The sequence below is a fragment of the Doryrhamphus excisus genome, chromosome 8 (assembly GCF_030265055.1).
Source record: "Doryrhamphus excisus isolate RoL2022-K1 chromosome 8, RoL_Dexc_1.0, whole genome shotgun sequence".
NCBI classification, from domain to species: Eukaryota; Metazoa; Chordata; class Actinopteri; order Syngnathiformes; family Syngnathidae; genus Doryrhamphus; species Doryrhamphus excisus.
The window spans coordinates 16490876-16507068 of NC_080473.1; the positions used below are offsets into that span (position 1 = coordinate 16490876).

General features: G+C 42.4%; 1 protein-coding gene across 2 annotated transcripts in view; it reads right to left on the reverse strand.

Annotated features, from left to right (window-relative positions):
• pax3b (paired box 3b) overlaps nt 1-14788 on the reverse strand; it is a 30425-nt gene extending 15637 nt beyond the window's left edge. For both annotated transcript variants that reach the window (XM_058080282.1, XM_058080284.1), the window contains exons 1-4: nt 14540-14788; nt 14239-14474; nt 14104-14161; nt 13752-13874 (exon numbers count right to left, since the gene is read on the reverse strand). In XM_058080282.1, the coding sequence (XP_057936265.1) occupies nt 13752-13874; nt 14104-14161; nt 14239-14474; nt 14540-14624 (502 nt within the window). In that variant the 5' untranslated portion in view covers nt 14625-14788. The remainder of the gene's footprint in view (nt 1-13751; nt 13875-14103; nt 14162-14238; nt 14475-14539) is intronic.
• Nucleotides 14789-16193: the final 1405 nt, after the last annotated feature.

Below are 16193 nucleotides of genomic sequence, written 5' to 3' on the forward strand. Positions count from 1 at the left end.
GACACTTCAAGTCCTGACAAAATCTGAGCATTTACTATTTTCCTTTGGCCCATTGTTCTTAGCAGAATACTTGCCTTTTTACCTCTTAAGTTCAATTTCCTTGCCAGAGTATCTGTGCAGAATGTACCTGAGCTTCCTGGATCCAAAAAGGCATATGTTTGCACAGTTTGATTATTTTTCTGACTCTTGACCTTGACTGCAACAATAGAAAAGACAGAGTCATCTTCACAACCGGCCCCAATATGGCCACAGGTCTGAGACAGCTTTGCAGAAACACTTGAAGGGTTCACAGTACTTGGCCTTTGTGGTGAGGATGTGCCTGTATCCTGTCGGTGTATGTGAAGGACTCCCGGGTGCTTTTGGTGACACACATTGCAATCCAAACGACTCCTACAGTCTTTGCTTGTGTGGCCTAGCTTCAGGCAACCAAAACAAATGCCCTTTTCCTTTAGAAAGGTAATTTTATCCCGGTGTACTTTCACTTCAAACTGTGAGCACTTGTCCAAGGAATGACTGCTTTGAGAGCAAAACAGACAATTTTGCACGAAAGGTACTTTGGCTTGAGTTATTGTATGTTGAGATGTACCTCCATCTTGTACTTCAGTGACATTAGTGGCAAAACTGCTTTGCTTTTTCCTTTGGTTTGTGTGATTACTATTGGAAGCCTTGAAGTTGGTACGTTGCGAGTCTTGAATGTTGCCAAAAAGTGGATCCGAGGCTATTTTGACTTGTCTTTCAATGAAGGTGACAAGATCAGTGAATACCGCTCTTTGACCACGTCGCTCCAGCAAATCACAAGCAACATTCCTCCATTTTTCCCGTAATTTGTATGGCAGTTTAAGAATGATGCTCCTCATGTTAGATGGTAAGTCCAGCTCTTTCATATACATAAACTGTTCTGTCAGATTTGAGCATCCTCTAAGAAAAAGGGAGAATGACTGTAGTGCTTTAACATCCTCACTTTTAACAGGTGTCCAGTTGAGAATTTTTTCCATATAAGCAGTGGCAATTCTATGCTCATTTCCAAAGTGTTCGGCGAGAAGATTTTTGGCTCTGCAATATCCTTGCTCCGCAGGTAAGTGCTGACAACTTTGCACTAGGTCTCTTGGCTGCCCCCTGGTGTATTGTTCAAGGAAGTGCAAACGATCGTTCCAATTAGCCGTCTTCTCCTCCACTCCATTTTCAAAGGCTCTAATGAAAGACCTGTATTGAAAAGGGTCTCCATCAAACACTGGGATATTTCTAGATGGAAGGGCCGAGGATAGATTCTGCTGCACCAGGAGGGAAGTGATGTCATTTTGTCTTTGCATTATGGTGGTAATGTCAGTTGGATGAGTTTGAGTTTCATTCCTTCTTTGTGCAGCTTGAGTTGGAACCTCAGCATTAATTAACATTTCATTCATTTGGGTATGTGACCTTTGTTTGGAACCAACAACCCGTGGTTGAAATATAGAATAAGGCATCAAAACGTTGTCCTTTGCATCCTTTTTATTCGGCAGGAATGCGTCGGCATCTGGGTTGAGTTTACTTGTGCTTTGACAGTTCCTTTCAAAATAAGAGTTCATGCCATCGGATCGATTTGAACCACATTGAGATGAGTTGATTTCCAATACATGAAGTTTTGCACTTGTTGCTGCCAATTCTGTTTCGAGTTCCAGCTGCTCCTTTTGCTTCCTTAACTGTTCCTCCTGAGCTTCAATTAGATGTTTCCTTTTCAGTGCGGCAACACGCTCCATTAGTGCCGCTTTATCCGCTTCAGCTTTTATGCGTGCAGATGTTGTAGAAGAAATGCGTGATACCTGTGAATGCTTGGAAGACTTTGATTTTGCACGTGATATGTTAGAAGCACTGTCTTGACACGTTTTTATGTAAAAACTCAATCCTTTCGATGTCCATTTAATATTCCTTTTTGTTGCTGGTATTCCAACATCGTTCTGAGACCCTGTATTAACATCAGACATCTTTAATCATATAGTCAGTCAACCATTCCATTTAATTCAGAAGGCGAGGGGGTAAAAGGCCAAATATAATCCTCACTGGCAGCACAGCCACTCTTGCAAGCATAGATGCGCACTGGAGTTGTAGATTTAATGAATGAAATACGCCAGCACTTCTGCGTAAATTAGCGCTTAATAGCCGACTTAACTCCGAGTTATCACCGTTTTCCAATACAGCTTTTGCAGTAACACATACCAGTTTCTGATGGCCAAGCTGAGTGTGTCGCTGGTGTGGGCCAGGCGTAGTTTGAAGCTAACACGATTTCAGATGGGAGATGAATAAAACAATTCGTGAGCTTCGTTCATCCAAGGTCCAAAAGAGTCCAACGAGTCCATTATTGATGGGTTCTTTTCTTTATCCAAGGGCAGGTTTTGTACTTTTTGTAGTGGCTATTTGTCCTTCTCTAAATAATAAACGTAACTTCTAATCAAACGGCCACTGATGCACCATGGGTTTTGTTTCACGCAGGCAAAAGAGTCAGTCCAAACAATCCTGTTCCGTTTCTTCTTTCCTTTTATTACCAAGCAAGCAAAAACGAATAAAAAAGGAACAAGGGCCTTTTCCTCTTGCCTCTCTTGCTCTGGTACAAAACCATAGGCCCACCCCGGTGCATGCTGGTCCCCTGAGCACCGCCCACCCAAATATATTGCAGGTGCCCAGGGTGCCATCCAATGAAACAAACCCACAAATCAACCACCAATTAACCCCAACAAAATATGATAGACAAACAAAATAAATAAATAACCAACAAGAAAATACCATCAAGGAATCCAAACAAAACAACAACAACAAAAAATAAATCAACAGATATCAAAAACCTAGGAACACACCAATAAATAGCTCCTACATTAGTATTAGTATTAGTATTAGTATAGTGTAGTGTAGTATCGATCACATGCAGTTGATTGATTTTCTTGTGTTTGTAGAAATGGTTTCCATAAGAAATCCATACGGATCTAAAAACCTGTTCAAACAAGCTACACCTATTCCTCCCTGTCCTTTTTTTTATCTGTCTTGCTTTGTCCCCCTTGCCCCCCCCCAGTCATTCTTTTCCACCCATATTTCTCTCTTTCTGACTCCCTGGCTCTTTGTTGCCACATAAAGCTGAACTCTTTGCCGGCGATTTCCACGCTCCATCTGTGGAATCCGTCATGGCTCCCTCGGCCCTTCACAGTGGAGGGCTGTCACCTGCCCCACGGGGGAGCTGGATTGGGAAGGGGGTGCATAAAGACTCTCCACAGAGAAACGGGGGGTGATGGGGGCATAGCCGGGGGAATTGTAGCCCACCCCTTCCTCTAGAGGAAACTGTACAAGCACTGGGGGGGGGGGGGGGGGGGGGGGCAATGGGGGCTGTTGTTGCTCATGTAAATGTACCCATGGGATGGTCGGTCTGGGCACCTGTGTTGGTTTTGCTCGCCATTTACTCGCCATATACTTATTCCTTATTACTTATTTGTACATTAAGGATGTTCATCCGTCAGTACGAAACATCATGTTTACGTCCAGTTAGCTTGTCCCTTTAGCATGAATCATTTTCACAGGCAAAAGTGGAGAAAACACACTTTTTTATAGCAGCGTTCAGGATGCCAAACAGCCATCCAACTTTGGACGTTTTTCTACGTAATAAATGCCCCGTACAGGTGAAGGAATAACAGGCATCTTACAGCTGAGTTAGTCTAACGTGATCTCAATATTAAAGATGAAAGCTGCATTTCACAGCAACACCCAATCAGGACGGGAGCTTGATGTCAGCTGACTGATATCATGTAACGTCAACAATCGATCAACAATCCACCAATCAACGTAACGGAAACGCCTGGTTCTCAAAGTCATCCCTCATGAAACAATATTGTATAAATACAGCAATGAGTTTCATCAGCTGTGAAAATATCATATCATAAATATTATTTAGACCAAATAGTATAATTCTTTGTTTAACTTTTAACACACAAAAAGGTCACATTTTTAACAATTATCAATGTCCTACATTTAGTTATGGTAAATCAGCATCACCGTGTATGACCGATATGACCGATATGACCGAGACAGGCAAAGTGTTCCAACCTGTGGTTTCAGAGAGCCCCGCTTATGACCGATATGACCGATATGACCGATATGACCGCTATGACCGCTATGACCGCTATGACCACTATGACCGATACGACCGATATGACCACTATGACCGATATGACCGATATGACCGATATGACCGATATGACCGATATGACCGATATGACCGATATGACCGATACGACCGATACGACCGATATGACCGATATGACCAATATGATCGATATGACCAATATGACCGAGATGACCGATATGATTGATATGAACGATATGACCGAGACAGGCAAAGTGTTCCAACCTGTGGTTTCAGAGAGCCCCGCTTGCCGTCATGGCCTCACTATCGTTACGATCCGATCACACGGCTTTGGCAGCGTCAAACAGAATATGCCAATCAAACGATCCACTTTAACCTTCGTATGGCTGCCTTTCCTGTACGTACAGTAAGCATATCCCATATCTTGAAATGCTGTTTACCCAGGAAACACTTGACTTTTCTTTGTTTACTTTACTCCATCTTATCTTAACGTAGAAGCGGACCCATGTGGACTTGGCTCTGATTCACTCATCAACTTTAGAGGAACTATGAGCTTAGAAGGCTATCATTAACCGAGTGGAGGAGGCCTGGCAGAGGAGCCGGGCTGAGATGAAGCCACAAAATAAGAGACGCAAGGACGGGGGTGGGCGGAGAGGGTCCGAGGAGAAAAGAAAACTGTTTAACCAAACTAAAGCCCTAAGAGGCGCCCTGAGAGGACCCCAAGCAAAACAACCCCTCTGGAGCCAAGACAGCCCAAAATGTCTCCTTCCACGCCACGCCAGGGAAAAGAGGGTTGAGCTGGAACAGACTTCAGCGTTGCTGGTGTTGGGGTGGGGTGGGTGGGGTGGGGAGCGGCTTAAATACGTCCGCTGAGACACGAGACGGTCCTGGCGTGGCGTACGTGCGTGTGTGCGGGAGACCCGGTGAAAGATAAAGCGCACGAGGGGACGTGTCCATCTTGAATTGTAGGACTTGAGGGAATTGAGCGGCCATATGTCAACCATTTCCAGCCCTTTTCCTGGAGCTTTGGTTAACGGTGAGGCTAAATGGAGGCCGTGACGCCCCGTCCACCCCTTTCTCTCCCCACCTTCCCCTCAGCGCCATCGCTCCAGACAAAAGGCAGCTGAGACAAACGCTGCATTTATTTGGGCGGGACGACCACGCCGCTTCTATTCAGGCGTGGGGGGGCTAAGTGACTGCCTGACTGCATGAAACAGTACATAGAAGTCACCACGGGCAGATGCCGGGTCACATCATGGCTCTGCTGGCAACTTATGGATCCATCTGTGAGTCTGGCCGATTTACGTCTTTTCACTGAGAACTCGCTTGACTTGCTAACAAGCCTTCAGAGATGGTTGGCTAATGTTGGCTAATTTGATCTTATAACTAATAACAAGACAATAACAATACAAGACAATAACAATACAATAACACTAACAACATCAGCACCATCAGCACATCAATGACGTGAAGACGCTGACAGCTTTAAAGGAGTACATTGTGGAACGAATGTGGTGAAAGTAGCAGGAGGTGTCAGGAAATGGTTACCTGTCATTTTTAACTCAAAGTGTTTCTAACCTTGTTTCCTGTGTGGCGCTACGAGCGGGCGACCCCGTGCGACCCCGTGCAACCCCGTGACCTTGCTGTCCTCCGCCTTTTAAATCTGTCTCAGCACGGCGGTCACGACGAGGGGGGGCCGACGTGTTGAAGTCGGTACATGCTAACTGTCAGATATCTGAACTAGCTTCCTTCTGCTGTCAGGCGGCCATTTATCGCCGATAGCATGGACGAAGACAATGGAAGTACGGCAGACATTGGTGGACCATCATTTTTGTGTGGGTTCAATTTACACCTCATCATGAAGTGGGGGAAATGATTATTTTTATCCAGATTCTCACCAACATCAAGTGTGTTTGCCACCTTTTTGATCGACCATCATGGGCGCCTCTATTGGGGACGTTGGCCAGACACATGAATGGCCCCAAATGGCCCCAAACCAAGGATTTTTCAACCTACGCCAGTTGACATCCATTTCTTCCATTTTTGCTTTTTTTTCAATTCTTCAGTTTTCAGATGCTTTTTTATGCTATTGTTTAACAAAACATCTCATGTCATTTATTTCTATATCTTGCATATATATATATGTATATATAGATATAGATATAGATATATACTGTATTTTCCAGACTATAAATCACACTTTTCTGTGACTTCTTACAGTCATACATCCAAATATAGTTGTCCCTCGTTTATCACGGTTAATTGGTTCCAGACCTGACCGCAGTGAGTGAATTTTCCCACATAGTAGGATTCAATATTACTAAATGGAACATTTTCATAGTTAGAGCATGGAAAACCTGTTCATGACATTTTAGAGCCTTGTAGACATGAAATAACAGCCCTATAGTCACCTGACATCAGAGTCGCCACAGCGGATCTTTTGACTTTATATTCCGGATGCCCTTCCTGACACTCCTATTTTTCTTTGTTTACATTCGTAACCGCAATGAGCAGGCTGCAGGATCACCGTTGGGACTTGAGAGCCAGATGACACTTTAAACATAGCATGCTACCACGCTAACTAGTTAGCCTTGTATTTATTCATTATAAACTTAAGAAGGGTTTCCAACAAAGTGGGAAAGAATGACAAAGAAGCCAAAAACTTTCAAGCGCGATGAAGTGAGGAACCGTTTACTTTATATAACATGTTTTTCATCAATTTCATAAACAGACCAATATTACACAGTTATGATTATTTTGGATGTCAAATTTTCTGTCAACAAAAGCGTTTGACTGTGTTACTCTATAACGTCAGCTGTCTTACATTTATTGTTGTAAAACAATATTCTATGAAAAATGTAATTGGTGCTAAGGTGGGTTTCCATCTTGATGATACCTGACCCAAATGTACATGACACTACTACTACTACTACTACTACTAGTAGTACTACTACTACTACATGGACAGCCAGCTTGGCCTCCCATTCAATGAAGTCATGTAAGACAACACAAACTAAATCAGGTTAATTAGTTCACAAATGAAGATCCATCCATCCACCTTCTATGCCGCCTATCCTCATCAGGGTCCGCGGTTATGCTGGAGCCTATCCCAGCCGACTTCAGGCAAGAGGCCGGGTACACCCCGGACCGGTTGCCAGTCAATGGCAGACTTGAAATAAAGAAATAAAGAGAGGCCTTCTTCTCGGGCAGCCATTCTACTTGACCTTCATGGCCCTTTTCACTCTTCCACTCCCGTCTTTGGGGGGCGTCCACCACTCGTCCACCACTCGTCCACCACTGGAGAAGGCTGGGACGCCGGAGCCTTGAGTCTTGTAGGGGGGAATACCCCAAATAGCCCCCAGCCCCCTCTGTCCTCCACACACTTGCGCACGCTCCCCCTCCAAAAAAATGGTCCTGACTTCAAAGTGGGCCCACATTCATGAATTGCCCTTTGAATTGATATCAGACGGCCCCAATAAACGTGTGAAGGAGAAAGTATAGAGGATCCATTCATTGGACCATGACCATGTCTTCATGCTTGCATAGTCATCATGCATGGCTTGTTAGCAAAAACTCACGAGAGAGGAACGACTGGCGGACAAGGGGAGTCGGACTCCAGAGCCCTCAGGGTAGAGGAGCGGGATTTGGTGCTCAGTACTTGGCCCTGGTGCCCCTTCGTTTGCCCTCGTGCCCAAAGACTCAGAGTGACACATTCATTCTTTCAACAGACAAGACAGAGCCCTCTTCACCAGACCACCAGAGCTATTAGAAGATCCTCCATGACCTTCTGGTCCTGACTTTGTGACATCATGATGGAAGAGAACAAATACGGCAAAACGACGAAAACATAACCTGGTCCATGTTTAGATGCCGTCTGTTCTTTGTTCAGTCATATCGATACCAAGGATAGTATCAGTGCCAATGTCATATCGATACCAAGGATAGTATCGGTGCCAATGTCATATTGATACCAGGGATAGTATCAGTGCCAATGTCATATCGATACCAAGGATAGTATCAGTGCCAATGTCATATCGATACCAAGGATAGTATCAGTTCCAATGTCATATCGATACCAAGGATAGTATCAGTGCCAATGTCATATCGATACCAAGGATAGTATCCAATGTCATATCGATACCAAGGATAGTATCCAATGTCATATCGATACCAAGGATAGTATCAGTGCCAATGTCATATCGATACCAAGGATAGTATCCAATGTCATATTGATACCAAGGATAGTATCAGTGCCAATGTCATATTGATACCAAGGATAGTATCAGTGCCAATGTCATATCGATACCAAGGATAGTATCAGTGATCCCTAATGCAATGTTTTGTGTACTTTTGCGTTGAGTGGTTTGTATTTCTAAACAGTTTTATAGTTTATTGGCCAAAGGACAGTTTTGGGTCGAAGTCAAAGCCCTTGAACGAGAGCCAATATAGGACGTCCTCTGTTTACATCGTACAGTTGAACATTGCTTTTTGTCTTTAATGTGTTTCAAAAAATTCAATTGAGGCAATTTGTCCCATAGGGAAAAAATGTAATTCCAATTATTTTGTTCCGGATACCCCAAAATATTCACAAAAAATACATTTTATAATGCAAAATAATTTGAATAGAACTTATTGGTGATGTAGACTTTCCGCACATCCCTCAAATTCCTGCGTGGTGTGTTCAAAATCTGAGGTTTGACTGTCTTGTTTTAAGGAGAGAGTTTGTTTTTTTTAAAAATATGAAGTTGTATGATATGCCCATCAGCAGTGTAGCGCATCAATGGTGACTTAGTCACCACTTTGTCAAGCCAAGTTCTGGTCAAACTTGGGTGATAGTGTAGTTGGGGCTAGTTGGTGGGGCCACTTCAGGAGAGGAGGTTCTACTCAAAACAAGATGCGTTCAAAATCACAACAAATGCAATGGTGCTGCGTGTATTACTGCTTACTGTCGCCTGTCCGTTGTTGTGTACGTGTTCCACGGTGTTTCCATGCACGGCTGTGGGAAAAACACACACTAAGGCATTCGTCCAACAAAGTGAAGGCAAAATTACAAAACTGTTCAATGATTTTGAAAATGTTGAAATAAAAAGTAATCGTATCGGAATCAGCAAAACTGGTCATGTGTTCATTTTGTATCAAATGGATACGGATCTTTGCAGCGTTCCCAAGCTTCCACTCTAATTCCTCTCTTTCCAAGCGGCCTCCCCCTGGCAGCCATCCAGCGTATCCCACCTTTTACAGTTGCAGCACGCCCAACTCGGGCCTGGAGTCATTTTTTTGCACACCCACATGATTTGCCTGCTCCGTTTGTGTGACAAAGCCAGCTAAATCTTAACGGCTCTTTCATGTATTGTGTCCTCACGGCTCCCTTTTGTCCCCTCGCCGTGGGCCCGGACCCTGCTTACAATGAGCCTGGAGAAAGGAGGCACATTGAAGGAATGCGCCTCAATAAACCTAATTATGACATGATGACTGCACTCACCATGGTAAGGGCTTTTTCAAAGATCCCGGCTTTATTCAATTAGCCTTTTCCAGGATCCTCTTTCACCAAATAAACTTATCCCTTTTGACTGTTTGCATTGCAAAGAGGAATGCGTGTGCTCGGGCGTGTGCACGTGTGTGCGCGCACACGACTCAATAGAAATGTATCAGCCCCTGAACAAGGCGCCCTGTATCATCTGGATCATTTCACCTAACGAGGAATGCGCTCTTAGAGACACTGAAAATGTGAAGCGCTTTTTGTTCATCAACTTTGCCTAAAGGGTTAACTGGAAGCCATGGGAGATGCTGCTGGACCTGGAGGGACACTTTTACTGACAAATACACTCATTTCTGGTACTACAATGGAGGATTTTTGTACATTGTGTCACTTTTGTGGAAATGGACAGCCTTTATGCCTGAAATATGAATATTATAAAGGCAATCAACAGGTTGGAAATGTACATTATTTAAAGTTGTGTCTTTTATTATGAAAGTGTTACATGCTGAGCTTACATTGACTCATCCCAGGTTTATAAATGATTACATAATGTGCATTTGCAAGCAATTATGGTTACTTCCCCAGTACAGCTACCTTTTATTTTTACCTTTTATTCCTACAGTATTTTCCCCTTGTTGGTACTGCACTGTGTGTAAATGGGCTGCTGTAACAAAGCCATTTCCTGCATGGGATCCCTAAAAGTATCTATGTATCCCCCAAATATAAGTCTTGGCCGGTGGACGCATGGCTGACAACATATGACAAAAGAATAGCAAACAGAGGGAGAAGCCATTGTTTCTCTCCAGATGAAAGTGGATGAAATAAAAGACTCCATTTAATCTGCTTGAAGAGATTTGGAGAGCAGGCTGCAGAGCAGGGAGGAGGGATGGGGGGGGGGGTGCGAGAGGGGCCCAATTGTGAAGCTCTATGCTCTGGGGCCGGAGCTGGGCTCTCCGGGGAGATGACATTGCTTCCCATTCACTCTGGACACCCTTTAATACGCGCCCTTCATCGTTAGATGAGGCATAGCACAATATCAACATATCATTTAGAAGACATTATTCATGTTGGGGGGGGGGGCAACACCCATCCAAGGACTCAATAGTCAATCATACATTTCAGTGGTATTGGTTATTATCACCATCTTAAAAGACGCTTGTTTGTTGACCATTTAGCACACAGGTGCGAAAGATGCTAAAGATGCTAAAGACGCTAAAGCCAATCCAATGTAAGTCAATGCTAAGCTAGCTGATCATAGGTGACAAAACAAATCAGTAGAATATCTAATCATTTGTCTTTTGTCATTTTGTTACTATACCAAGTACCAATAAAACAGCAGCGGGCTGAAAACGAACCCCCGGGTCACACTTTGGACACCCTTGATTTTAGCCAGGATAAGAAATTGGGCCACTTGGGGGGGGGGGTGATGTTGCTTTAAAACTATTTTTTACATCATCTGGAAAAAATACAAAGTAACACAATATGAGCATCTAATTGAGGCTTTGTGTTTTATATACAATTATTGTATTATTTAGAATATTCAAAGTTGCTGTATATTATATCAAGTATATGGGCACATTAATAACAGAAAAGTATTTGAAACCGGTTGCAGTTGATATAAACATTATAAAAAGTACATGAAATTTGTTGGACACTTGGGGGGAAAAGTACTGTATTATATTTACTATTTCTGTGAGTTGTTAAAAGTATTTGAAATATTGTATACAGTATTTGACCATTTTAAAACGACTTTGAAATCATGCTGAAGTTGTTATTTCCGGTGTGGCTATTTGGGTGAGTACTTTAAAAAGTATTTAAAACGTGTTCTACTTGTTGTATACAGTATTTGGACACTTTATAAAAAGTATTTGAAACTTGTTGATGGATTAGTATTTCTACACATTGAATACGTTTTTGAAACTTTATGCACTTTTTAAAAAAAAAAAGTATTACAAACTTGTAGAATTATATTTACAATTTGTGCACTTTTAAAAAAAAAGGATTAGAAACTTGTAGGATTATATTTACAATTTGTGCACTTTTTTAAAGTATTAGAAACTTGTAGAGTTATATTTACAATTTGTGCACTTTTTTTAAAAATAGTATTAGAAACTTGTAGAATTATATTGACAATTTGCGCAGTTTTTAAAAGTATTTGAAACTTGTTCTAAAGTATTTTTTTCATGTGTGCACTTTAAAAAATACTTTAAACTTGTTTGTGCACTTTAAGAATGACCTGAAACCTGTTGAAGTATTATGCAGTATTTAAAAAACGCAGTAGCCTACTTGCTAAACGTGAGTGTGTTTTATGAGGCGACTAATTGTAGCGAGGAGCCTAAAAAGGAAACATTTAGTAGTCGAAAACGGACATTTTTGCTCCTGAAAAAAAAGCTCCGGGCTGCCCGAATAATCCACCCTTCAACGCGGCCTCGTCGTGGGTTTTGTGGTCGGTCCTCCTTTCCCTCTCCTTGAATTCTAAACGGGTCTCCGCTTCGTCTTTCAGTGGCCAAAATGTGTTTGCAAGCCGGGTCTTTTGTCCCCCCACAGCCCGAGCGTGAGTCCTAAATGGACTCCTGAGTCTTTTGTCTCCAAGTTCATCCCCGTCGGGACGGCAGGCTCGGCTTTGTGAGCTGATGGAAACCGTTGAACAAATGTTTGATCAACTCGTCCTGGGGGGACAATGCCGGGGGGGGGGGTCGTCCTCCACTTCACTCGTCTAAATACGATGGTTGATACCCTATCGATAATATTGATACCGCCTTCATCCTCGATATTTATCGGTGCTCTTGGTTTATTTTCACAAAAATGGCGTTTTTGTTATGTTGCCCATATTGTTGCCTTTTTGATATTGTTGTATTTTTTACAACTTCTTGCATGAGTACTTTTTGGCTTTGGTTATGTTATTATTTTATTATCTCCATGGCACATTTATTATTTTGTAGGATTGACTATTTGCTCAAACAATATGTCATGAAAGGGAATAGTATTATTATATATTATATAATAATTATTATTATTTAGTTGCTACCGTTACATTGTCTCACAGTATATTTTCATGTTCTTAAATTGTTCATATATAAGTTTGCTGATAAACAAAAAATAAATAATATTTTTTTTATATTAAATTATTTAGAATATTTAAAAATATATACATTTTTTGGGCCTAAAAACTATTGTGTGTCCCAATCTGATTATTATCATGATCAAGAAATGAAAATTGAAAAGAAATGAAAATGAAAAAAGAAACGTAAAATGACAAAACTATTCAATGAGCTTGAAAATGTTCAAGTAAAAAAAATATACAGTATTTAGTATTGTATACAAACATTTCCAGTACTTTGTCAGATTGCAAAGGGGGAGAAAAGTAACTTTTAAAAAGCAATCAAAAGCATCCTAGTATCCTCCAACTCCTATTTGGGTTTGTAGTATGAAGTATGAAGCCCTGCTTATGTTCAAATACCAAAAATATGATCATGAATCCTTTCCCAGTGAGAACCTCATACTGACAAAATACTAATTAATACATACTAAAATCATTTTACATGATGGATACCAAAATGCATGCTAAGTTACACTTAAGACAACAATGGCCAAAATGATGGTAATATTGCAAATATAGATCAATCATTTGCCAAATTCAATATTTAAAAAATGTATTTTCTTATGTCAGCATTCAGCAAAGTGAATTGAAAGAAAACACTAACCACACTTCCTCCCGCCACTAAAGCATCACCTGCTGTTTGATTTACTGTCCGGGCCTCCTGGGAAAAGCCCAGAGGCGTGGAGACATGGTCCATGAACAATTCCAAATACAACCCCCACCCAGCAACATCACGCGTCAAACCCAGACATCCAACAGGTCAAAGGAGCCAACTTCTACATCAACGCCGCCCAAGTCAGGCCCACATGCACAAAAGTAATGCAGGGATGGGGGGTGGGGGGGGGCAACAAGAGTCTAGTTCATGAAGAGAAGAAGAATAAAAAGATAAAATGTTGAACAGGAGTAAAATTAATCCAGAAAAGGAAACAAAACCTTTTGTAAAGCTGGGCTATAAAATCCCAAATCACCAAGCAGTAATGGCCCCCGGGGCCACACTTTGGACACCCATCTATATACATACTAAATACTCCCAATACTACAATACCAAGAAATGAGCATAGTTCACTCACATCTGTCTCCCAAGATGCCTTCAATGCTGTGTTTGGCCCTTCGCTCCGTGTCCTCCATCTTCTCACCATCATCTTCATCTTCATCATCACCTTTACCCCCAAACCTGCTCCTGGTGGATCCCACTGGAGGATTAAAGCAATATTGGTCAAAAGCAATATGATAATAAGCATAATGTTCCTTTCTGCACCTCTTCCCTAAGGAACGTTGTGGTGGTCACATGACCATCCTTCTGTCATTTATCCCAATCTCCCAGCCAAACATTCCCAGCTTTTCCCAGCCAAGCTTTTCCCAGCCAAACATTCCCTGGCTTTTCCCAGCCAAACATTCCCGGGTTTTCCCGGCCAAACATACCCGGGTTTTCCCGCTTGTAGTCTTCCATCCTCTTGTCCACTTCCGGCGTCGTCGCCTGCTGGAAATATGATGAAAGTGTCACGTCCACGACGATAATATAAAATAATAATTTTCGGCCCATCCTAAGAATAATACCTTGGCTTTGCTGCCCCCGATGGCCCCCGGCCTGATGGAGCCGGTCTCCTGGTATCGGCACAGGATTTTGGACACGCAGCCGTGGGAGACCCGGAGCTGCCTGGAGATGACGCAGGGCCGGACGCCGTGGTGGGCCATCTCCACGATCTTATGGCGAACGTGGTTGGGCAGAGGTCGGCCGTTGATGAACACCCCACCCAGCTGGTTGACGCGGCCTTGACCCAGCGGCGTGGACACTAGAACACAAGTCAAAGTAAAGGCGGCGATGAGAAGGTTCCGGTGGAGACCTTCAGGGCTTTACCTTCCAGAGGGAAGCCGCCGCGTGGGTAGTTCTGAGCCAGCGTGGGTCGCATCATCCTGGGGATAGACCCGGCCAGCGCGGTCATACTTCCGCCGACCCAAGTGTTAGACGGACCCCTCCAAGAGAGAGGTAGAGTGATGCTCCTGGGAAAACGTCACAAGTTGCGGCTTGGTAGGACAGCGAACATCCCAGAAGGAAGCAGGAAGTGGGAATAATCCACGTTGTCCCTTCTAAAAGTCTTCTTGTCATTTGTTGATGGCGGACAAAGTGAGAAGAGACCAAAGTCCAAAGTGGTGGAGCTCATCTCCTGGCCCGTCGGCGTTCTCGGCTCCGATTGGTCCAGAGGCCAGACCCCTTCACCAGACGTTGACGATGATTGGCTGAGGAGGAAAACTTTCCTCCTATCAGGGGCGTTGTTACACTTTGGGACGTCTTTTCATTTTTCAGCGCTGGAAAATATGTTGAAACTTGGTTTTGGGCTTAGAAACAGACTCTTTGGACAGGAAAAATATATAAAAACATAGATTGGAATTGTGTATTAACCACAAAGTGGATAAATATTTGTTTTCTATAGCAAAATGAGGTGAACAGAATTATACTGTAATCGTTAGCACATTTGGAAAAATAACATTTAAGTACAACTAAACCAGGAGTGTCTGGGGAGAAACTTACAGGAAAAACTAATACTACAAAATGACTGTGATCTCTTCAGTAAATTTGTAGTATTTCATGTATTTTCCTTGCTTACATTCCACATTGCATCTTATAACATTCCAACTTGTAAATAGTCGTGAAATATCCACAGGGCAATACAAATGAACAGCGATCCACAAATGGCCCCTAGACCACACTTTGGACACATCACTTACTCCATTCCGGTAGTATTATTCGGTGTTTTGTGTATTTTTTGTTATGACATTATGCAAATGAATTTGGTGCATGAGTTGAAACTTCTCGCACATCGTCGCCTTCAGATATAATAATAATAATCAACCCTAAAATAAAGATGAGGTCTTAGGAGCCACTTAAGCATCCTCATTTGTTTCCTTGTCCTCTGTATTGGACACAAATGGCGCTAAGTGTGCGCAAGTCCAGGAATTTATTGCGGCTTTTTCAAGCCTGCGCTCCGGTCGGCCGAGATGAGCCTGGAACCAGGACCTTCTCCCCAGCAGGACACGACGCCACGACCGCTGTAAAGACGGTCTGTGTGCATCCCATAATGTGCAAAAATCAATAAAGTCAAAAATCAATAAAGTCAAAAATCAATAAAGTCAAACATCAATAAAGTCAAAAATCAATAAAGTCAAAAATAAATAAAGTCAAAAATAAATAAAGTCAAAAATCAATAAAGTCAAAAATCAATAAAGTCAATCATCAATAAAGTCGCACCCTTAAATAGACAATCAGGTCAAATAGTCCCAAATAATCTAAAGTCTATTGGTTTTGCTTTGTTCTGTGTTACTGAGATGATGATTATTTTTAATTGGCTGCGCGTGCAACCCAAAGAAAGTCACCTCATCTTGGATTATTATGATTCTAAATAAATATCATTTATATTCATTTATATGAATGATTAGAGACACGTGCTCCAGCTACGTCCGGCAATTGGACAGTAATGTCCTAATTATGGGCCTATATGGGGAGGGGGTGGTAA